The sequence below is a fragment of the Piliocolobus tephrosceles genome, chromosome 11, assembly GCF_002776525.5.
Source record: "Piliocolobus tephrosceles isolate RC106 chromosome 11, ASM277652v3, whole genome shotgun sequence".
Lineage (NCBI taxonomy): Eukaryota > Metazoa > Chordata > Mammalia > Primates > Cercopithecidae > Piliocolobus > Piliocolobus tephrosceles.
Window position 1 is genome coordinate 10,353,372 of NC_045444.1, and position 24,714 is coordinate 10,378,085.

Sequence of the window (24,714 nt, forward strand, 5' to 3'; positions counted from 1 at the left end):
AGCGATTCTCCTGCCCCAGCCTCCTGAGTAGCTGGGATTATAGGCACGCACCACCACGCCCGGCTCATTTTTGTACTTTTTTAGTAGAGATGGGGTTTCACCATGTTAGCCAGGCTGGTCTGGAACTGCTGACCTCAAGTGATCCACCTGCCGTGGCCTCCCGAAGTGCTGGGATTACAGGTGTGAGCCACCGCACCTGGCCTGTGCTAGAGTTTTTAATGTGTAGTTTTGGTTTTTTAAGAGTTGCATTGGTTTGTTTACTGTGTTATTCACATTATAGTTGATTGATATTTCAGAGATAGAAGTAACTGTTCCTCAGAAATAGCATGTTGGTGTTTTGAAGAGAGCTAACATTGGACTTTTCTTCTTGTCCTAGGGCTACTTTCAGCTGAAAGCCAACCCAGGAGCTTGGATCCTCAGACTTAGGAAGGGACGCTCTGAAGATATTTATAGAATTTACAGGTAGGAGTGAGTGATGCAGGTACATTTTCCCAGAACATTTAGAAATGAGCATTAGCTCTAAATGAATACTACCTGGCAGTCAGGCAACCTGAATTTAATTTGCAGTTGTATGTGGGATGAAACAGTGGTTTTCCCAGGAAATTAAATATAGAAGAATTGTTGAGTAGAATTAGACAATAAGAGGTATAGATGCTAATGAGTATAGTCAGGCTTTATTCCTTAATTATTCCTTTGTGCTAACAATGTCCCAGAATCTAATCATTCTATCACTGTGATGCAGCTCATAGATAGGCAGATGAGAAACTTGAAGAAAGGAGAAAAGAAAGAAAGAACAGCCAAACTTTTCTGCCCAGGGAGTGTATGTGTTGACCCTGAGTGATTTGCAAATGCACAGTACATGGAAACTTTGTGCTGTTAGTGTGGTCTTCCTTGGTCTGTGGTGGTATAGTAAGAACATTCCCTCTGTGGCCAGCTTTTACCTTAAGGTGTACTGCACATATTTATTAGTTTAAAAATAATTATGTTGGCTGGGTGCGGTGGCTCAAGCCTGTAATCCCAGCACTTTGGGAGGCCGAGACGGGCGGATCACAAGGTCAGGAGACCGAGACCATCCTGGCTAATACGGTGAAACCCCATCTCTACTAAAGAATGCAAAAAAACTAGCCAGGCGACGAGGCGGGCGCCTGTAGTCCCAGCTACTTGGGAGGCGGAGGCAGGAGAATGGCGTAAACCTGGGAGGCGGAGCTTGCAGTGAGCTGAGATCCAGCCACTGCACTCCAGCCTGGGCGACAGAGCCAGACTGCGTCTCAAAAAATAAATAAATAAATAAATAATTATGTTGCCTTTAAAAAAGTTTGATATAAATTCTGCTTAACACAATTTAAATTTGTTTTAAGCTGTGTGAAAAGACTTCCTGCCAGTTTGTTTAGGTGATGATTTTCATTAGGGCACATTTGAAGCACGCTATAGTATATACTTGCCTTAATTAGCTCCATAGTGACACACATGAAACAGTGGATTAGTGCCTGGTTCTTACCTAGGAAAGAGAAGAATTCTGTGTTATAATAACACCATTGTAAACAGTAGAAGGTTTTTTTTCCAAATAACATTTTCTTCAGATAAGGTTTTACAAAATTTTGGATGCACTTCCAAACTCCTTCCCTTTTGGATGCCGTGGCCCTTGCCAGCCCTCCCCTTCCCAGGAGCATGGTGCCCCCTCTTCCTAGCTGTTCAGGGCTCCCCCAGCAGAATCTTCCTTTGTCTGAGAACCCTACTCTCTGCTAGCTGACAGCAAATGCAGTGAGTTCATGTTGTAATTATCACTTTCTGCACCTTGAAATTCGGTGACTGGAAATTTTAGGCATTGCTGTTGATTAATAGGGAAATATAAATTTAATTTTTCTTCCTCTGCTCCTGTCTGCCTGCAAATAGAGTTCTTCTCATAGCGTATAGACACTGAGTTGAGTACAGGGCCTGTTGTTGACTGATTGTTGCCTCCAGGCAGAAATAGCAAGCAGATTTTCTTTACAACACTGTTCCAGTTAAAGAGTAGTGGCCGGGCGTGATGGCTCATGCCTGTAATCCCAACACTTTGGGAGGCCGAGGAGGGTGGATCACTCGAGGTCAGGGGTTTGAGACCAGCCTAGCCAATATGGTGAAACTATGTCTCTACTAGAATACAAAAATTAGCCAGATGTGGTGGTGGGCGCCTGTAAACTCAGCTACCTGAAGGCTGTAGCAGGAGAATCACTTGAACCCGGGAGGTGGAGGTTGCATTGAGCTGAAGTTGCTCCACTTGCACTCCAGGGTGATAGAGCAAGACTCTGTCTCAAAAAAAAAAAAAAGAGCAGAAGCAGTGTGGTTCCAGCAATGGTTCAGGGGTCCTGTTCCCCCTGCACTCCTTTACCAAAGACACTGTGCTTGGCTCAGAGCTTCTGAACACAGGCGGTTGTTTAGTACTCACCATGTGGTTACCACACATCGGTTCCGCTCACTGCGTGATGGGTAATTTGAAAGAGGACTCACGAAGGAGGTTTGGGCATGCACCTTATATAAAGACAGATTTCAACACATGCTTCTGTGCAGCTTGAAGGAGCTTAAGGAGCAAGAAGATGGTTGGATCTGGAAAACTCCTTTATGAGAAGGATGATGGACTCAGATGCTCTGAGAGCATTTGCTGCCTTTTGAGAATTGTACCTTGTAATACTGATCTTTCTTTTCTCGCAAAGCCATGATGGCACCGATTCTCCCCCTGATGCTGATGATGTGGTTATCGTCCTTAACAACTTCAAAAGCAAAATTATTAAAGTGAAGGTGAGTTTGGTAAAAGTAGTGGCATTCTGTTATTAGACAGCTGTCATGTAAAAATATGTATCTTGGAACCAGCCCAAGAGTCTCTTTGGAATTTGCTATGGCAATTACAGGGATACTGCTTTAAGGCAAAATGTCTTGGTAAGTGTGAGTTAGTGGCTTTCCTCAACTGGAAGATTGTACCTTTTGGGTAATCTCAGTGTGCAGAACATGTCCCATTTTCTAGAAAATATTCTCATAGATGCTATGTTGTTTATATAGCCACAATTCGTAGTATTGTTGATGATTCTCTTCTCAGAATATTGGGAGAAATGGCAATGAAAATTTTCAATAATAAAATGATAGTCCTATTTAATTTATTTTGACTTCTATTTTCCGTTCTCTGAATGTTGAAGCTTTTAGTACCTTAAATTCAAGTGCAGTGTATTCTGGAATAAATGATCATTACACACAGTGAAACCTAGAATAGGCCATGCATAGTTGAGCAGAAAAATGGTCACTGTGCTGCCAAGAAGAAACCCCTGTTTGTGCTAGTGAATCCTGAAAACTGGTCATAACATGAAATACCTCCCTCCCAACAGCTAGAGCCCCAGCAGCCACACTCTTCCCTGGAACTAGCTGTTGGCTTATTGAATCGTGCTTCTGATTTCACTGCACAGTTGAGTTTGCGGCTCTTTGCCTATGTTGCAAGCTGAAAATGGGGTTCGTCTAATTAAAAGTGGTTGCTGTCTCCTCACATAAGGCTATGATGTGAATGTCCTGATGGAGCTACTTCTGTTGAATCCTTCTAGACTCTGGGTGGGGTTGTGCCTGTTTGTGAGAGAATTGATTGATAATTCCCTATTGATGACAGGCTCACAGTGTACATCCAGTGAGAGGCAGTTTTATGCCTATGAGACGTACTGGGAGTAAGGTTTATCACGTTTGATTGCAGGTTCAGAAGAAGGCAGATATGGTGAACGAAGACTTGCTGAGTGATGGAACGAGTGAGAATGAATCTGGATTTTGGGATTCCTTCAAATGGTAAATTGACATTATAAAGAGTTATGTTTTTAAGGAAAAACTGAGATATAAGCACTGTCCATCCCTCCTTTTTGCATCTTGGGATCCCGTCTGGGCCTTTCACATTCTACTTTGTGCAGCTACATCTCACACTTATATTTGGCATAGATGAGTATTTTCACTTGATTAATCCAAAAGAGGTTCGTGTCTCCTGGAGAAGTTTCTTCTGCTCCATACTTTGTGACTCTCGTTACCTGTGCCTGCTCTTTGGAAATTTGACTGCTCCCTGCTCAGTTTACTTCCCGTTGTGTAAGTTGCATTCTGGTGCAGCCTGTGTTCAGTCTCTTCCTAAAGCAGCACTGTCAGGGAGTGAACGTTCTTTTTGTTTTCCTGTAGGTTAATTTTGTCGGTCTCGTGCTCTCTCCAGGATGTGAGGGAAGCTTCATAACCACTCCTGCTGCAGCTCACCTGCTAGGGAAGGGTGGGAAGCACCATCTCTTTCCTCTTACTTTAAGAGGCTGTGTGTCTGTACCAGTATTTCAAGTGATCTTGTTTTTACTTTTATTGTTATAGGGGCTTTACAGGAGGACAGAAGACTGAGGAAGTGAAGCAAGAGAAAGATGACATAATTAATATTTTCTCCGTTGCATCTGGTCATCTCTACGAAAGATTTCTTCGGTCAGTCTTGTTGATGATTTCATTATATATGAATGAATTTGTCAGTGTTCTTTTTTAGAGAGGAAAGGTTTTATGGGATTCTGCTCATTATACTTCTGTGTTTTTGAAGCATTCTGAGCATTGTGACTGGCTTGCCATTTATAATTGGATTTGTTTCGATCCCTTCATCTCTGTGAAGTTGAGCTATGTAGTGAGTGCCTCTGGATATTACAAGGCTGTAGCCTTTTAACATCACTGTACACCTTCATAGACTGTGCTGTTTACTGCCTGCCAAACATTGCTTAACCCAGAGATTAGGAGGTTGACATAGAGAATAGAATGAGAACAGAACCATGGTACTTCGCTGCCTTCTAAAGATTCACAGGATTTTAGAGCCAGGAGAGACCTTAGTTCTTACATATGAACACTTCTATTTCATATGTAAACAGGTTGAGGCCTCAAGTGTGAAGGGACTTGTCTAAGGTCACACAGCTAGAGCCAGAAGAGGCTACAGGCCAGGGCTGACTGATGTAGTGGTGACCAGAGGCACTCGGGAGTGCCTTGTTACAGTGTCAGGAAGACCTGAGAGTCACTTTTCTCATTGCCAGGGCTCTATTCACTCTTAATTTTTCACTACACATCTAGTATAGAAAATCAAAATGTCATTTTTCTTATTTTTAGCCCTCTTATTTCCAAGAAATAATAGCCTACCTAAAATAGTGACACTAATAACAACTGAATTTGATTAAATTCCTCGGTTCATAAATGTAATTTTGTTTTCTGAGTAAGGAGGCGGGAGCTGGTAGCCTTCCTCTCTGAAGCAGGACCTCTGTGTAGGCTGCAGGAGGCGCTGTGGTTACACATTTTTCCCTCAGCTCCAGATGCTGCTGCATTGTGACAGCGGTTTTGGAGAGTGATGTCAATTGCCCCCATCTCCAGGGTTCATCTGGACCATAACTAATGTATCAGTTCGTGAAGCAGTTTATTTAGAGGTGTAACAGAATTAAAACATTTGCCTCTGTCAGTTAAGTGGTTAAGTGTAGTTTTTTTTTGTTTGTTTGTTTGTTTGTTTGTTTTGAGACGGAGTCTCACTCTGTCGCCCAGGCTGGAGTGCAGTGGCGCGATCTCGGCTCACTACAAGCTCCGCCTCCCGGGTTCACGCCATTCTCCTGCCTCAGCCTTCCGAGTAGCTGGGACTACAGGCACCCGCCATCTCGCCCGGCTAGTTTTTTGTATTTTTAGTAGAGATGGGGTTTCACCGTGTAGACCAGAATGGTCTCGATCTCCTGATCTCGTGATCCACCCGTCTCGGCCTCCCAAAGTGCTGGGATTACAGGCTTGAGCCACCGTGCCCGGCCTTAAGTGTAGTTTTGTAGGTGAGGAATGCCCCTTCTTTTCAGTGATAACTTCATAAGCTGGAGTAAGTACAATTTTTCATTTTCCATCACTGAGCGTCTCCCTCTGCCTAATTGAGCCATTACTTAGCTCTGCCATAAAAAGCATTTAGGTGTCTCGTGATTGACTCTACATCATGTGGAGGTTAAATCCCATTGGAAAACTATTATTAATTTACTGCTTTTGTTTGGCAGCATAATGATGCTATCCGTGCTGAAGAATACCAAGACTCCTGTGAAATTCTGGTTCTTGAAGAATTACTTGTCCCCCACATTTAAGGTTTGTTTCACAGAGAAGGGAAAACATTCTTATTAAGGAGATACTTACTGTATATTTTTCATGACTTTTGTTTTGTCTGTATACTTTAGCAAATTTTCCATTTACTAAGATACCCTAATTTGGTTGCATATTGCTATTTTGGTTATTCTTCCAGATTGGTCTGTTTGAGGGAAACAGTTAAATTGTGTTTAAAAACTTGGATAATATAGTAGGAGAGGGTTTTGTTGTTGTTCTTAGGAGCAGTGTCTTATGAGATGACGTTTGCTTCCTCTGAAGCGTGCATGGTTGCTTTCAGTTAGAAAGCATAGCAGTGGTTTACACTGAGGAGCATGATTGGTGTTAGCATGGACCACTCCCAGATGATGTATGGAAGTCATGCTTCCTCTGTGCAAAACAAAACACGTCCTTGGAATGCTTTCTGCATTATTTATATCAGCCAGTATTTGTCATCTAAGTTGATTTATTTACATCCTTTTTTTTTCCTGTAGAATTTACTAAATGACTTTTAATATATTCAATAACCATTCTCCTTGATAAGCACTTTCCTGCTGGCCCCCTAAAGGTGCTTGTACTTAGAATCTGAAAGACTTATTCATAAAGGGCAGCATATTTGTCCAGAGTTCTGGCTTTGCACTGTTATTCCCCGGGTTAAATCTGGCCTTGAGGAAGGCTTGTCATCAAGCTCAGTAAATGCCTTACTGAAATCAAGTTCAGACAAATGGACTTAAAATTCATGTGCGAGGCCGGGCGCGGTGGCTCAAGCCTGTAATCCCAGCACTTTGGGAGGCCGAGGCGGGTGGATCACGAGGTCAGCAGATCAAGACCATCCTGGCTAACATGGTGAAACCCCATCTCTACTAAAAATGCAAAAAACTAGCCGGGTGAGGTGGCGGGCGCCTGTAGTCCCAGCTACTCGGAGGCTGAGGCGGGAGAATGGCGTAAACCCGGGAGGCGGAGCTTGCATTGAGTCGAGATCGTGCCACTGCGCTCCAGCCTGGGTGACACAGCGAGACTCCGTCTCAAAAAAAAAAAAAAAAAAAAAAAAAAATTCATGTGCCGTAAAAACACACACACAGGGATGTACATCTAAAATCCTTCTCTTGAACATTCTCTCATTTCATGTGGTGACCAGAAGTCATAAAGAAATGGGGATTTCACAAAGGTTTATATCTGTTCTTCTCTATAGTCATGAGTGGGTCAGGGCCAGTCTTTGTAAGACCACTGTTTTGGTAAATGTGTTTTATTTGTCTGGTATCATGGTGGTTGGCTTACATTATGAAAGCAGTTTTCTTAATCAGAAGAAATGATTATTTGTTGTTCCCATGTCTAAAAACAGGAGTTTATACCTTACATGGCAAATGAATACAATTTTCAGTACGAGCTTGTTCAGTACAAATGGCCCCGGTGGCTTCATCAACAGACTGAAAAACAACGTATCATCTGGGGTTACAAGATCCTCTTCCTGGATGTACTTTTCCCACTAGTTGTTGACAAGTTCCTGTTTGTGGATGCTGATCAGGTAGGCCCTTAAAGGCCAAGTTTTGACAGTTTGTATTAAAAGCAACAAATTGCTTCTTTTTAAATGCTATTTTTTTCCAGTTATGGAAAAGGACATGCTTATTTTACATTTAGAAAATATGGAAATATGTATCACACAGATGTGATCACTTTTTAAACATTTAGCTTATCTCCTTTACATCTTTTTCTCTGTCTTTTTAACATCATTGTGATGACATGATGTGTGCAATTTTGTATCTGACTTAATTCATTTAACATGAAAACTAAAAATTAGAAAATTAACGTTTAGCAGTGCTTGCCATCATCTCTAATTATCTGCCCAAAAGGTAGGAGTTATTGTCATGGGTAATAGACGAAGCTTAAGTGGATGCATGGCTTTGGCAATAGGGAACCTCCGGATATTCTTCCAGCTGTCAGGGTTTGACTTAATGAAAGGGAACACGTGATTTTAGAGCATACAAACTCAAACAGCATAAATATATTTCTGCCCACAGCCTTCCACCTCACCCCAAGTGGGCGGAAACCTGAGTCAGCCACCTGAGTGGAAGGATGTAATGTGTGTGAAAGTCACTGGGACGGAGACTTCACTCACCTCTTTGGAATTCTCTTCCACTGGCTCAGCCTGAAGTGTGCCTTCCTGATTCTAAGATAGCCACATTTAATCCTTGTTGAGTACTCAAGATGGGCAAGGCATTATTCTACATCTGTCCATCCATGTGTTAACTTACATAATCCTCCCAACAACCCCGTGACATAGGTACTGTCATTATCTCCATTTTATAGATGAAGAAACTGAGGCACAGAAAGCCTAAGCAATTGAAATTTGTTTTATTCCTACTCCCACACACCTTGCTAAGTGTCTTACATGTTAGTCAACCTACTAACAAGTGGAGGAATCAAAGTACATCTGCCAGTAGTGCCTGTGCCACTAACCACTGAGCAGCCTTCCATGCTGCCGTGAGCAAGCCACTCTGTATCTTAAGGAAACGGCATTAGAGCTGTCTGCATGGTTGCTTAACGAATGACTTTCGATATCCTCCAGATTGTCCGAACAGATCTGAAAGAGTTGAGAGATTTCAGTTTGGATGGTGCTCCTTATGGTTACACTCCCTTCTGTGACAGCCGAAGAGAAATGGACGGCTACAGGTTCTGGAAGTCAGGGTACTGGGCCAGTCATTTAGCTGGGCGAAAGTATCATATCAGGTACTGAAAAGAAGCACTCCTAACACTGTGATGGGGTTTTCCTAAAATTGATTTTGTGTGGTTAAAATTGTGAATAGGTAATACATTGGTATGGTTGAAAAATAAAAATTATAAAAAATACACAGTGGCTGGGCGCAGTGGCTCATGCCTGTAATCCCAGCACTTTGGGATGCCTAGGCAGGCAGATCACCTGAGGTCAGGAGTTCAAGACCAGCCTAGCCAACAGGGCAAAACCCCGTCTCTACTAAAAATACCCAAATTAGCTGGGCATGGTGATGGGTGCCTGTAATTCCAGCTACTCAGGAGGCTAAGGCAGGAGAATTGCTTGAACCCAGGAGGTGGAGGTTGCAGTGAGCTGAGATCATGCCACTGTACTCCAGCCTGGGTGACGGAGAGAGACTCCATCTCAAAAAAATAAAAATAAAATAAAATAAAATACACAGTGTAAAAAAACTTCCTAATCCTGTCTCTCTCTTTCCTACTCAGTTCCTGTTCTCACAACAGGTAACCTCCCAACTTTTTGACTGTCTATCTTTCCAGATTTTCTTAATTCTTACAGAAACAGCTGTGAATGTGTATTCTTTTTTCATACAAAATATGCTACCTATTTATACATTTTGTAACTTGTTTTTTTTTTTTTTTTAACTTAATGTCATATACATCTTCTCAGTGAATAGAAAGAGACCTGATGCCTTTTCATAGCTGCATATTATTCCAGTGCATGAATGTTATTTATAGTTTTTTCCTATGACCTACAATGTTGCAGTGAATAATCTAAATAAATTATTTTTCATATCTCAGATATGTTTGTGGGATAAATTCCTAGAAGTAGACCTTTTAGGTTGAACAGTGTGTGCATTGTTACATTTCTGATGAGCACTCCATGCTCTTGTCTGCGAGAAGTGCGATTTGAAAATGTGCAGGGAAGAGGAGCCTGTAGAAAGCGGCTCATGCATCACTGCTGGGGTGTAGTGATGGCGGCTTCATTCTTTACAGTCCTGGTCCAAAAGAACTGTAAGGACTGTAACACTCTGGGATTTTTTCCCCCCTGTAACATTGAAGACATCATCAGGATATCATTGAATAATAGTTACCAGTTACTATGGCTTTTATTACTGCCGCATTTGCTAGAAATCTTTCGTCTGAGATTATTTCTTTTGGATGGCAAATACGGAACAGTAACAAAAGAATGGCACAGTATAGATTTTGCAGTGACTTTCTTAGAGATCTTAAAGTAGCACACTTTAACTCCACTGTAGGGCTGCAGCATACCTTTTCAAAGAAAAGCCAGAATATTTAGCTAGTGGCCTGTTCCATTATTCACTGGGTTTAGTTTTCCTGTCGTAATCCATGGTTGGTTGTAACAAGCGGGTCTTCTTTGTTCAGTGCACTATATGTTGTGGATCTGAAGAAGTTTAGGAAAATAGCTGCTGGTGACAGACTCAGGGGACAGTACCAAGGTCTGAGTCAGGACCCTAACAGCCTTTCAAATCTTGATCAAGTAAGTGTCCATTTTTTATGGTTAACTGTGAGTGGCGGGTATACAGAGTTGCATCAGAAAATGAAGTATTATTTGTGTCTTCAATCCTCTCCTCTCAAGACGGTGTCTGGTTTCTTCATGGTGTGTGTGTGCGTGTGTGTGTGAGAGAGAGATTTTTATCTGCCCTCAAGAGAAGACGTATCAGCATGAAAAGTGTCATAGATCCGATGCTGGCTGGGGAGAGAGATGGAAGGAGAATGCTGCCTCTCTGAACCATTAGCATATCTTTGTATTTTGTACTCAAACTAATCTCATAGATTTGTTTTTCTACCAGCTCGGGTCAGTTTGTTTTTCTGCTGTAGGAACTAAATAGCTCAGGATTCGTAGTAGAGAATCACAGTATAGTATCACAACTTCCCCTTTTTCTATGTCAGAAACCATGATGTGTTTCAAGGCTAGCTAAATTACTGTTTGTTAATGTTAAGCATTTTTCAGAGGTGAGATTGTAGTTTAAGGGTTTTGGATACATATTTCACATATTTTAAGCATTTTGTTTTGCTTAAGTCTACTTAAATTTTTTTAAACCTTTATTGTGATATGTAACATCCATAAAGAAAAGTGTACAAAAAACATGCACACGTATTCACATACATCCAGGAATTATTATGAAGCAAATACCCAGATACCACAACCTAGTTCAAGAACTAGAGCATTATCAGCATCCCAGAAACCCTTCCTCCCTAACAAAAGTGTCTAGCATCACAACTTTTATGGTAATCATTTGCTTTTCTTTATAGATTTACTGTTGAAGCATGTATCTGTAAATACGAGTTTAATTTGTTCATTTTCTTCTCTTCTATCACCATGGAATAGTAAAAGATTTTTTTTTTTTTTTTTGAGACAGAATCTCACTCTGTCCCAGGCTGGAGTGCAGTGGCATGCTCTGGGTGGCACTCACTGCACCCTCCACCTCCCGAGTTCAAGCGATTCTCCTGCCTCAGCCTTCTGAGTAACTAGGATTACAGGCGCGCGCCACCACGCCCAGCTAATTTTTGTATTTTTAGTAGAGACGGGGTTTCACCGTGTTGGCCAGGCTGGTCTCAATCTCCTGACCTTGTGATCCACCCGCTTCAGCCTCCCAAAGTGCTGGAATTACAGGCATGAGCCACAGTGCCCAGCTCTACTTACTTTAAAATTTGTGTGATACCTGGTATCTTCTAATTTATGGAGCTACTGTGGATCTGATTCTGTTGTATCATTTCTGTTATTCTTTTGTTCATACTATCTGTCACATATCTGTTTATCTTCTGTAGTGTGTCAGGCGTTGTTTTTGCAGAATTATTTTGGGGAATAATTTGAGTTCAAAAATGGTATCACCCAACAGTTTTTGTTTCTCTCTCTCTCTCTTTTTTTTTTTTTTTTTTTTTGAGATGGAGCTTTTCGTTGCCCAGGCTGGAGTGCAGTGGCACAGTCTCAGCTCACTGCAACCTCAGCCTCCCAAAATAGCTGGGATTACAGGTGCCCACCACCACGCCCCACTAATTTTTTTATATTTTTAGTTGAGACAGGGTTTCACCATGTTGGCCAGGCTGGTCTTGAACTCCTGACCTCAGGTGATCCACCCGTCTCGGCCTCCCAAAGTGCTGTGATTACAGACGTGAGCCACTACGCCCAGCCTGTTTGTTTCTTTTTGTCATATTTTTTGTCAGAAACTTGGCACTGGCTATCCAGGAGTATTTTCATCCGTTTTAAAGATTCTGATGATTGGAATTTGAACTGCATTCTTCTCGGGCCTTTTCTGGCTCACTCTAAATCGGAGTGTATGTTCTTTTGGTATGCCAATCCAAAGCAAAGGGTTTCGCTAGAACTCCCCTCAACCACCACAGATCTTACATACAAATCTTTGTTGCCTCAGGCCTGAATAGCTGTCGAAAGCCTCAGAAAGCCTCACCAAGCAGCATAGATCCTGGGGGAAAAACCTGATTCCAGAGTTATCTTTTCTGGCCATTGTTCTCCCCCAGACCAGTAATTACTGTCTTGTAGTTCTCTGGTGCCTTCAGAAGGTGTGTGCTTTTTGTAATTCATTCAGCTATTCTAGTTTTCCTCAGGAGGTGAGCTGGTCTCATTTACCTAAGTCCACCAGTGCTGAAAGTAGAGCTCTGCTCTTTTTCAAGCAGAGTACAGAGTCGGAACTCATACTGTGTTCTTGATTCAGCTTTCTATAGCAGTGCCACAGGGTCAACAGTGTGTAAGACTTTAAGTGAAATTAAGATAAATCAAGATGAGTATTTGATACCTTAATCCAGCTTTCTTTTTTTTTAAGACAAGGTCTCACTCTGTCACCCAGACTGGAGTGCAGTGATGTGATCATGGCTCACTGTAGCCTCGAACTCCCAGGCAAAGGCGATCCTCCCACCTCAGCCTCCTGAGTAGCTGGGACGACAGGCTTGCACCACCAGGCCTGGCTAAGTTTTTGTAGAGATGGGGTTTTGCCATGTTGCCCTGGCTAGTCTTGGAACTCCTGGGCTCAAGCGATCTACCTACTTCAGCAGGTATTTTTAAATTTTAGTTTGTTGACAGGGTTTCATAGAGAAGTATCTATTTATTTTTGTACCATCATGGAACATTCTTTACAAATATCGCAGTCAATCGTTTCTGTACATTTCCGTGTTCCATGTAAGTCTTAGGACAATGGAACATTTTATTGTGGCAAAGTCAGAAGGCCTCCTCAGAAAAAGGGTTTAAAGCATAGAGTAGAATTGGCTAGAAAATATGTCATCTATTTGGGAGCGAGTCTCAATAGACAAGGTAGATTCAGAACTTCCTTGACAGAAGCCTGTAAAATTTATGAACCATCACTCTTTTTAGTTGATGTTCAGAAGTCAGTAGGAGTATTTTTCTTAGGATTGCCCTAATGAAGGGAGGGTTAGGTGCAGGCTATTTGTAAGTTTTAAGCCAGAGCTTTTCAGTTGCTTATTATGGGCAGATGTTTTATGGATCCTCTAAAATTTGTAGTTTTGAATAATTTCTCTAAGGCATTGGTGAGGACCTTTTCCATTTTAAACATTTGTGATTGGCGTGTGATCCATAACGAGCAGGTGTACACATCACTGATGTTCTGTGCATTTAAGCTCCCCATGAGCTAGCTGGGCACAGTGGCTCACGCCTATAATCTCAGAACTTTGTGAGGCTAAGGTGGGTGGATCGCCTAAGCTCAGCAGTTTAAGAGCAACCTGGGCCGCGTGGCAAAACCCTGTCTCTAGTAAAAATACAAAAATTGGCCAGGTGTGGTGGTGGGCCCATGTAATCCCAGCTACTCAGGAGGCTGAGGAACAAAAATCTCTTGAATCTGGGAGGTGGAGGTTGCGGTGAGCTGAGATCGTACTATTGCACTCCAACCTGGGTAACAGAGTGAGACCCCATCTCTCAATAAATAAATAAATAAATAAATAAGTACCACCAGAACTTTAGATACATGTGTTTTATTTTTATTTTTAACCAAACAGGATCTGCCCAATAACATGATTCATCAGGTGCCAATTAAATCCCTCCCTCAAGAATGGCTTTGGTGTGAAACGTGGTGTGATGATGCCTCTAAGAAAAGGGCAAAAACCATTGATTTGGTAAGCTGTGTGCGGTGCTTCTGCATGTTCATCCAGTGGATGTATGAGCGAATCACGATTAATGATTTTTATTTAGATTCTTAAATTTCAGAATTCCCTAGATTCTTATTTAGACTTTCTCTGTAATTGTATAGTTTGTCAGGGCTATAATTATCTTAGAGAATATTCTTTTTTTTTTTTTTTGAGACGGAGTCTCGCTCTGTGGCCCAGCCTGGAGTGCAGTGGCCGGATCTCAGCTCACTGCAAGCTCTGCCTCCCGGGTTCACGCCATTCTCCTGCCTCCGCCTCCCGAGTAGCTGGGACTACAGGCGCCCGCCACCACACCCAGCTAATTTTTTTGTATTTTTAGTAGAGACGGGGTTTCACCGTGTTAGCCAGGATGATCTCGATCTCCTGACCTCGTGATCCACCCGCCTCGGCCTCCCAAAGTGCTGGGATTCCAGGCTTGAGCCACTGCGCCTGGCCGAGAATATTCTTATAAATATTCTTATCTGATAGAATAAGTATAGTTTGTTGTATAGTAAGTATAAGTACTTGGTTTTTCAGGGCTATTCTTACAGAATATTCTTACCTTATAGAATACTTCAGTGGTTTTATTTCCCCGCTTACGTTAGGCAACCAAAGCCCTGAGCACTTAATGGGACGGTTCCCACAGCTCTCAATCTGCCGAGCTGCTCCTTGGCTTCCAGTTGATCTCTGTGCCTTGTAATTTTTCCAAATGAACTTTTACTTTTTCTGCCTTCCAGTAGACACTCACACATTCTTTGTAGATGTAAATACAGCTTTACATAGCACACTACCATATTGCTTCTGGTAGTGTATCGTTTGGTTCCTTACTATTGTTTTTTCGTCTAGTTAGGACTTGTAACCCAAGAACCTTTGAATTCTCTGTGATGTGGCCTTTCTTCAACTCAGCTGAAGTGTGTTCTTTTGGTTTTCACAGTGTAATAATCCAATGACCAAAGAGCCCAAACTGGAAGCAGCCGTGCGAATTGTCCCAGAGTGGCAGGACTACGACCAAGAGATCAAACAGCTCCAGCTCCGCTTTCAGAAGGAGAAGGAAACGGGAACGCTGTACAAAGAGAAGACAAAAGAACCCAGCCGAGAAGGTAAACACAAACCGTTGGCTTTAGGACAGTACTTGTTTCCATTTATGATTTGTTTGTTTTTTTTTTTTTTTGAGGCGGAGTCTCGCTCTGTCGCCCGGACTGGAGTGCAGTGGCCGGATCTCAGCTCACTGCAAGCTCCGCCTCCCGGGTTTATGCCATTCTCCTGCCTCAGCCTCCGGAGTAGCTGGGACTACAGGCGCCCGCCACCTCGCCCGGCTAGTTTTTTTTGTATTTTTAGTAGAGACGGGGGTTTCACCATGTTAGCCAGGATGGTCTCGATCTCCTGACCTCGTGATCCGCCCGTCTCGGCCTCCCAAAGTGCTGGGATTACAGGCTTGAGCCACCGCGCCCGGCCGATTTGTTTGTTGTAAAGACAATAGAATAATGGATAAAAGGAAGAGAAAAATCTCCTATTCTTCCATTCTGACATCGACCAGTGTATATTTTCATTTTCCTTTTATGTTGATCTTCTAAACAGTATTTATTAATGCAATTGCTATCTTTTTTTTTTTTTTCGTTTTTCTGGTGAGGAGGAGAAAGGAATTTTAATTATGATTGTAGTTATTTAAGTTCATGAGTTTTGTGATACATAAACCAAACCTTTTGCGGAGTTCTTGTCAGATTCCTTGTTTTTTTCTTTAAATCTGTCAGTGTACTACTGAATGAATAAATTTAGATCAAGACAAATACCTATTTGAAAAAACTATTCTTTTTTTTAAGACAGAGTCTCACTCTGTTGCCCAGGCTGGAGTACAGTGGCATGATCTTGGCTCACTGCAACCTCCACCTCCCAGGTTCACACACTTCTCATGCCTCAGCCTCCCAAGTAGCTGGAATTATAGGCATGCACCACCATGCCCAGCTAACTGTTTATTTATTTTTTATTTTTTGTATTTTTAGTAGAGACAGGGTTTCACCATGTTACCCAGGCTGGTCTTGAACTCCTGACTCAAGTGATCCACCCGCCTCAGCCTCCCAAAGGGCTGGGATTACAGACGTGAGCTACTGCGCCTGGCCGAGAAAAGTATTCTTTAAAACAAGCATGTTGGGATGGAGATGGAATGCTTGTATTTAGTTTAGCGTTGAGTCTTTAATGTTTTCCCTGTTGTGTGTGTCTTGAATAATAGCTACTTGAAAAAATCATTAGAAAACGAAAGTGACTTTTAAAATATTAATAAGCAGGCCGGGCGCGGTGGCTCAAGCCTGTAATCCCAGCACTTTGGGAGGCTGAGACGGGCGGATCATGAGGTCAGGAGATTGAGACCATCCTGGCTAACATGGTGAAACCCCGTCTCTACTAAAAACTACAAAAAACTAGCCGGGCGAGGTGGCGGGTGCCTGTAGTCCCAGCTACTTGGGAGGCTGAGGCAGGAGAATGGCATAAACCCGGGAGGTGGAGCTTGCAGTGAGCTGAGATCCGGCCACTGCACTCCAGCCTGGGCGACAGAGCAAGACTCTGTCTCATAAAAAAATAAAATAAAATAAAATAAAATATTAATAAGCTGGGCTCTAGATTTAAGAAAAATTTTAAACGTATTTACTTTTAAATTGTCACATAATAATTGTACATATTTGTGGAGTCCATAGTGGTGTTTTGATATGTAGATGGGCTCTGGATTTTAAAGATTTATTCTGCTTTAGACAAATTCTAAAAAAGTGCTGGGCGCAGTGGCTCATGCCTACAATCCTAGTCTCTCAGGAGGCTGAGGTGGGAAGATTGCTTGAGCCTGCAATGTCAGGGTTGCAGTGAGCGACTGCACTCCAGCCTACGTAGCAGAGAACCTGTGACCGAGCAAGACCCTGTCTCACAATAAAAAAATCCAGAACATGGATCTTGAGTGATTTGCCTGTATATCCCTCAGACTGTACTATGATATTAAATATCACAGCTGGAAGGTTATATAGTAACCATAACAATAATTAATTCAGATTCATCAGTAAAACCCTGAGAATTTCCATAGATAAATGGGCAAAGAATGTGGACACACTGTTCAAGTAAGAGGAAACACAAATAATAAATGAATTTGAGGAAACTAATCAAATTAAAGCGCTCTGTCACTAGTATCTGCGACGTGGAAGAAAACAGAGATAGTGATAATGCCATTTGTTTGGGAGATGGTGATGAAACTGTTATGGATCTACCTTGATGAAGCTTTGTGCATTCAAATCGCCCTTGTTGAAAAGCAGTACACCTGCCATTAGAAGCCTTCAAAACGTTATATACCCTCAGTAATTACTCTCTTGAGAATATATCTTAAAGAAATAATCAAGTTATATACATGAAAAAAATTTATTTTACTATTACTTATAAACCAAAAGCATTAAAAACAGTTTAAACATCCAAGAATGAGCTACACTGATACACAGAAAATGTTTAGATGCTATTAAATGATAAAAGAAAAATCCCAGCTAAAAAAATGCATGCATATTTACTGAAAGTAAATATTGTATTTGTAAAAACAGTTCAGTTGCAGTGGGGTTTACAGATAGTTTCCATTTTTAAAAAATCCTTAATTTAGTTTTTGCTTTCAAAATACAGTACAAAAACACAAATCCCAAAGATGTAATAAGTGAGATAAGATGGAGGTGGAGGTACAAAGAATAGGTTCCAGCGATGAAAAATGCCCGCTCAGTGGTCTTTGTAATTTGAAGATCATCTGTTTTCTTTTCTGTGGTTCTCCTTTTCCTTAGGTCCTCAGAAACGCGAAGAATTATGATCTCTGGAGAAGGACAGGAAATTGCCCCCTTTGAAAAACAGTTTTTATACTAAATATTAGTTTTTTCTGATCTGTCTATACAACTGCTGATGTACTGGCTGGGTCGCACCTTTTGATTCTGAGCATTTGATTCTGACTTCTGCACTCTGGTGGCCGCTGGATCTTTGGGATTGAAGCTGTATTGGAATGTACCTCAGAGGAAGACCAAGTGGCTGATCTTCTGGACTCTGTAAAGAGCATTCTTCTAGCCAGAGGGTGGAATGGCAGCAGCAACTGGAAGAAAATGGTTGTTTTGGTGCCCACACCCAAGAGCACACACATGGTGCGGTGTCTCAGCAAGCAGGGCCAGCTAAAGCCGCCATGTTCTTCCTTACCTCAGTTTACCTGCAGCCTGCGCTGCACTGCAGATGCCCATCCTCCCCAGGGTCTGGCTGGCAGAAGCTCTGTCCAAGGTCCACACATCTCCAGGTTTATGCCAACATGCTCCTTGTGCCCTCCCCACTTTCTCTTCCCACGCATTAGGTGCGTTGTTTAACTGAAATCCAACTGACAACTGTGTGTCAAGGCTGGTTCGGTGCAGTGGCTGGGCAAATTAATTTTGGGCCGGGATGGCGGTGGGTTGCAGTGAGGGTAGGGAAAATATCAGGAGTAGGAACGTTCCGGGGGTTATGGGAAGGGAAGGAAGACCAGAACTGGCCATCCTCTTTTTTAATCCATTAGTAGCACCATGGCTCATTTGAAATGAAAATGTTACACTTATTCCCCACCCAACCACAGTGAACTTTCTAGGAAATTGTTTTGAAAACAAATTTTATATCTGTGAAAGTCTTTGCTTTTTCTTTCCACTTTCTAGTGGAAAGAAACTGTTACCAGTTTCCTTACTGGATACAGCCATGCTCAACCTCCCTCGTATCCAGAACGTCAGGATCAGGGTCAGGCTCCCTCAAGACGAGCATCGCATTGTCTGCCCTGTCCTGCGCAGGATTTTCTCTCAGACCCAGGGGACATTGCCTTGGACTTTCCTCTACAAATGCCCTCAGCTCTAAGACCAGGAATGATTCTGCTTGTAGAACGTGTGGCTTTCTGTCCTATTTTCCTTTTGTTTGAGCACTGCAGGTTACCTTTGGTGCCCACAGCAGTTCTGTCTTCATGTCTCTGCGTCATGAAGCCCCATTTGCCTTTAGTCCCTGCTTTGTGTGTCTTCACTTCCACAGCCCGTGTTGCCCCTCGGGGCAGCCTGTGCTGGTGAACGCGCTGTCGAGTCTTGGGTATGTTATTGGCCTGAGTGGGCGTGAGGCCCCGGCGTCTGACTCCATCTGCCAGGCTGCAGGGCACAGCAGCACTGGCATAGACAGGCACGCTCTGTCTTCCAATGTGCACCAGCCTTTTCTCACATATTTTGCCTGTTTTTAAAAAATAGGAGAGGGTGCAGATGGATAGCTGTGCCCTCACCCTTCTAAGCCAGGTAATATATTGATGTGCAGACTTTTTAAGAAATCTTAAGTTTTATCACAAATATCAAGTAATTTATTTTTTCCATTTTCAAATACAAAAGTTAGCCTAGGAAGCCTCCCAGTCATCCCGAAGGACCTTTTGACTTTGCTTTTATAATTCAATAAAAAATTGAGGAGGGGATTAATGGGTACAATGAAAACAAAAAAAAATTAAGGAGAGGAGAGCTCAAAAGAGGATAAGAGACTGAAAAGGCACCTCAGAATGGCTGCTGTGGGCAGAGTCTGTGGCATGACTTTTCCCACCCTGCCCCTCTGGTCAGAGCAGCTGAGAGATGGAATCGGTGAGATTAAAAAACTTCTGTTTGGCCAGGCATGGTGGCTCATGCCTGTAATCCCAGCACTTTGGGAGGCCGAGGCGGGTGGATCACGAGGTCAGGAGTTCAAGACCACCCTGGCCAATATGGTGAAACCCTGTCTCTACTAAAAATACAAAAATTAGCCGGGTGTGCTGGCTCACGCCTGTATTCCTAGCTACTCAGGAGGCAGAGACAGGAGAATCGCTTGAACCCGGGAGGCAGAGGTTGCAGTGAGCTGAGTTCGCACCACTGCATTCCAATCTGGGTGACAGAGCAAGACTCCGAAAACAAACAAAAAAAAAACTTTTGTTCAAGCTGCATCTTCACATTGAATGAAGCATTCAGAGAGGCGACTGCTGCTGTCCACAACTGTGGGCAGAAGGGTGCCTTTTCCCGGTTTATCGTCCAGGAGGCTGAACGGGAAATACTCAAATCGCTGAGGTATATGTTTTCCAGATGCTGGCCCCCATGGCACCTTTCCCCGTGTCTTTCTACCAAGCCTCTTGTGTTTATTCTACGCAAGGAAGACAGAGTAGACCATGTTCTCTGCGTGCTGTGTATGTCCTGGTGTCACTCATTGCCTCCTCTCTGTCACCGCCCTGACACAAGTCAGCTGAATAGTTGACTCTGAATAATGCAAGACCCAGCTTACTTCCAGAATGGTCCAGGACCCTCCTCCTTCTGCCAGTTTCTTTTTTGGTTCATGTGGCATAATCATCTTCCAAAATTAACTGAATGCCCCAGAAAATGATGTTACCGCTAAAATACTGTCTCCAAGAAGGCATACTGTAACGGAAAAGATAGGTAAGAGATTTTTTTTCCCGAGAAGTAAGAATTAATTGTTGTTCAATCAATGTTCAAAGTCTGGAAACTGTTCACAGTATGTTGTTCTTGGCTATTATTTATATATAATGAATTATTTTCTCTCTCAATCATGCCATAGTGGAGACTTTTGTTTCGGAATAAGTGACAGAGTAATATGAAATACTGTGATATGTCAGAGTGACATGCAGCACCATGAGCCTGTTTTTATGTTCTGTGAACAGTGGCATTTGATTGAGATCAAAGCCTGTCACAGCCTGCTGCTGGGGGTGTGGGGATATGCCAGAGTCCTGTGTTTGGTTTTAGAAGTTTACTGAATGTTTCCCACATGGAGTAATGGGTGGCATGTTAGTTTCTGTAGGAGTGATAAAGTTGTACATCTGTCATAGTTGCATTTCAAATTGAACACATAGATGCTTGCCTGTCTACTTGGGTGAATGCCTCTTGGGAGAGCACAGATTACATGCATGATGTATGTTAAGAAACAGATTCCGGCCAGGCACGGTGGCTTAAACTTGTAATCCCAGCACTTTGGGAAGCTGAGGCGGGCAGATTGCGAGGTCAAGAGATTGAGACCATCCTGGCTAACATGGTGAAACCCTGTCTCTACTAAAAATACAAAAATTAGCTGGGCATGGTGGTGCATGCCTGTAGTCCTAGCTATTCGGGAGGCTGAGGCAGGAGAATCACTTGAACCCAGGAGGCAGAGGTTGCAGTGAGCCAAGATCACGCCAGTGCACTCCAGCCTGGTGATAGAGCGAGACTCCGTCTAAAAGGAAATTTAAAAAAAAACAAAAAAAAAACGGTTTCCATAAATGGAGCTTGATTTGCTCTGCTGTCCTTAAGCCCTCATGGGTTTTGTTTGTTTGTTTGTTTTTTTGAAAGAGTCTTATTCTGTCACCCAGGCTGGGGTGCAGTGGTGCGATCTTGGCTCACTGCACCCTCTGCCTCCCAAGTTCAAACAATTCTCCAGCCTCAGCCTCCCGAGTAGCTGGGATTACAGGCGCCTGCCACCATGCCCGGTTAATTTTTGTATTTTTAGTAGAGATGGGTTTTACCATGTTGGCTGGCCAGGCTGGTCTTGAACTCCTGACCTCAGGTGATCTGCCCACCTTGGCCTCCCAAAGTGCTGGGATTACAGGCGTGAGCCACTATGTCCGGCCAAGCCCTCGTGTTCTGAACCTTGTCAAGGCTCTGCCTGAATGAGTTTTCATCTGATTGTGGGGACCAAGTCCCTGAGTAGAGGGCCAAGAGCTAGGGATGGGGGGAAGATACTGGCCCAGGTGGTAGGGAGGAAAGAATTCCCAGAGTTTCCTTTAGCCAGGAAACCTACTCTACTGACCCTAGCAGTAGAGGCCTGGACAGTCAGACCCCACCCTGATAGTGACAAGTGTGAAATGACTCCCTTCCTCCCCCACCCTCCGGAAGTATATTCAGATACTTGAAAGCAATCCTTTTCTAAAATTGCCGTACCTAATTTGGCCTGAATGATGAAAAGAAATAAGAGTTACAAGGGAAAAAAGAAAAAGAGTTACAAGGGCATTCTAGTCTATTTTTTGGAACAGAATATTAGTACTGTGGTATTGCGTTTCATGGGAGTGGAAGTGTATTGGTAAAGCCACCTGATGGAAGCTTTCTCTTGGTAACAAAAATGGAGGGTGTATTATGTGCAGTTATTTAAATATTTGTATTCCATTGTTGAGTGTGTTTTTTTTTTCCCCCCCGAGACAGAGATTTGCTCCCGTTGCCCAGGCTGGAGTACAGTGGTGTGATCTCGGCTCACTGCAACCTCTGCCTCCTGGGTTCAAGTGATCCTTCTGCCTCAACCTCCCAAGTGTAGCTGGGATTACAGGTGTGCGCCACCACACCTGGCTAATTTTTCCTTTTTTTTTTTTTTTTGAGACGGAGTCTCGCTCTATTGCCCAAGCTGGAGTGCAGTGGCATGATCTCAACTCACTGCAGCCTCTGCCTCCCGGGATCAAGCGATTCTCCTGACTCAGCCTCCTGAATAGCTGGGATTACAGGTGCCTGCCACCCGCCTGTTTAATTTTTGTATTTTCAGTAGAGACAAGGTTTTGCCGTGTTGACCAGGGTGGTCTCAAACTCCTGACCTCAAGTGATCCACCCGCATTGACCTCCCAAAGTGCTGGGATTACAGGCGTGAGCCACTGCGCCTGGCCCATTGTTGTGTAATTTTAATAATTAGTTTTTTAAGTACTTGATTTTATGCGCACATTTTTGTGGGATGATTGCAGTTAATCAAATATAGGTTGTCATGTGTGTAGTTTGGTAAGATAACTTTTTTAAATTCATGTTTTCTCTGCCTTGAGGTAGTGAGGGAAAGATCTTAATCAGGATTTTGGTAATTACCTGATTGAATTCAAGCAAATGAGACATCATGAAGTTCAGTGGTTATTGATATTTCAGGGTATATACCTGACATGCCTGGAGGATGCAGATTTCTCATTCATTCTTCGGTCTTTCATTTCTCTATATAAAGAAATGACACTTCTGGGAGGCAGTAGTAGCAGGAAGTCTATGAATTAAGTAGAGGGTCCCTTCCCTCAGGCTGTCATTGATCAGTGACAATTTATAAAAACAAACTACAAAGTCTGGTGCGGCAAGCGGCCACCTGCTTCCTAGAAGGAGCCCATGAAGGTTAAACTCCATGGTCAGTATTCACAAGCGCCGGGCATGGTGGCTCACGCCTGTAATCCTAGCACCTTGGGAGGCCTAGGCGGGCAGATCACCCGAGGCCAGGGGTTTGAGGATTTGCCAGCAAATGGTCCTCTCCTGAGTCTTTCCCAGATACTCAGCAGTGCAGAGGCCGGCCGTGGAAGGTTGCAGTGGGACAGGAGTGTACTGTACGCCTTGCCTTACTTGTCACCTTTGAGATTTCCAGAGAAATGGGCATAACAACTCCTAACAATAACAACAAAAAGCAAAACACATTCACCTAAGGTTGACAACAAAAGATTATCAAGTACCATGTTTTCCAACCGACCAGTTATTCATGGTTATAACAAAATAAAGGTGGGAAACTGTTAGAATTTTTAAGGAAACTATGTACTTTCTTCTTTATGAATATCCAAATTTACTGTAATCCTGCTCCATTAAATGCAACATTGTTGTCAGGTGCTGCCCCTTGCTTGGGAACAGCATTGGGCTTTTAAATGTCTGCAGAATCTCTGCACTCCAAGGGAACTGAGAATGAACTTCGTGGTACTGTAATGAAAATAAGGTCTGCTCAACACAATAAACTTTTCCTCTCTTCTCGAACCCTGTGCAGTCATCCGGCTTTTGTGTTTAGGGAGGGCAGATTGATAGACTGCAGAGTCTGACCCGTTCATCTAGCGGAAGCTGCAAACCCGGTGGAGGAACGAGGGCTTTACCTGAGTCTTCTCTGCTGCTGGGGCTGGCTTCGGGTGGCAGCCAGTTCTTTGGATTCTGAGGATAGCACCCAGGTCTCCTCCAGGTCCTCAACCTCTGGGAGCTGCCCCAGGCAGAACTCGGCAGGCTGGCATAACAGGTGGGTTGGGAGGGGGAACCTCAAGGCAAGAAGGTGTCATGAGACCCCTGGGCCCGCAGCATTCCTTAGGCGGGTGGCATGGACTTTGCATTTTACCAGTTCTCTGAGCTCCTACTCCAGGGTGGATATGCATTGAGGATGTAATCTCTGGGGGGGGGGGGGGGGGGGGGGGGGGGGCGCCTGGTGCCTGTGAGGGCACAAGAGAGGGCCCTAAGGTGCAGGAGCAGGGACTTGCTGGTCAGGAAAACCTGCTACAAGGAGGTGGTGCTTAGGTTGCAGCCTGAGGACTAAGTAGGGCGATCCCTGTGGGCGAGGGGTGGGCAGAGAGGAGGAGCTTGAGCCAGTGTCATCGAGGGAGTTGCGTGGAAGCCTGCTCACGGCCAGGAGAGGGGAATGGGTTTGATCCTGGGGGCACAAGAAGGCCCCTGAGGGGTTTAAACTGGATGCTGGCATGAAATGGGTTTTTTCTTGTAGTAAACTTTGTATTGAGGTCTGTAGCACATGTTGAAAAGTACATAAATATACACCTTGATAGATTTTCACAAAGTGAAAGCACTAGCGTATCTATCATCCAGATAAAGAAAAGGAAGTTGGAGTTTATTTTAACATTTAAACATCTGATTACAGTCTGACTTCCAGGAAGGGCACAGCAGCTTGTATCAGACCAGCCTACGCCTGATCATTACACACACTATTGAAATGCACTGGAGCCTGCCGAGATACAGGCAAGAGGGAGGGGACCAGCCATCAGAAGAAGGGAAGCACACTGGGTCAGAGCCACATCTAAGGCGCTGTTCC

The 24,714-nt window shown here is 43.4% G+C and overlaps 1 protein-coding gene across 4 annotated transcripts in view; it reads left to right on the forward strand.

Moving 5' to 3' along the window:
* UGGT1 (UDP-glucose glycoprotein glucosyltransferase 1) overlaps window positions 1-23,662 on the forward strand; it is a 108,188-nt gene extending 84,526 nt beyond the window's left edge. The window contains exons 31-41 of one of the 4 annotated variants that reach the window (XM_023225571.2): window positions 377-462; window positions 2,691-2,775; window positions 3,707-3,795; window positions 4,348-4,452; window positions 6,021-6,105; window positions 7,442-7,624; window positions 8,666-8,826; window positions 10,213-10,327; window positions 13,813-13,929; window positions 14,873-15,038; window positions 17,730-23,642. In XM_023225571.2, the coding sequence (XP_023081339.1) occupies window positions 377-462; window positions 2,691-2,775; window positions 3,707-3,795; window positions 4,348-4,452; window positions 6,021-6,105; window positions 7,442-7,624; window positions 8,666-8,826; window positions 10,213-10,327; window positions 13,813-13,929; window positions 14,873-15,038; window positions 17,730-17,755 (1,218 nt within the window). In that variant the 3' untranslated portion in view covers window positions 17,756-23,642. Of the gene's footprint in view, window positions 1-376; window positions 463-2,690; window positions 2,776-3,706; window positions 3,796-4,347; window positions 4,453-6,020; window positions 6,106-7,441; window positions 7,625-8,665; window positions 8,827-10,212; window positions 10,328-13,812; window positions 13,930-14,872; window positions 15,039-17,729 lie in introns of all 4 variants that reach the window. The other 3 variants (XM_023225569.3, XM_023225570.3, XR_002734397.3) reach the window with 3 other exon arrangements.
* The last annotated feature ends 1,052 nt before the right edge of the window (window positions 23,663-24,714 follow it).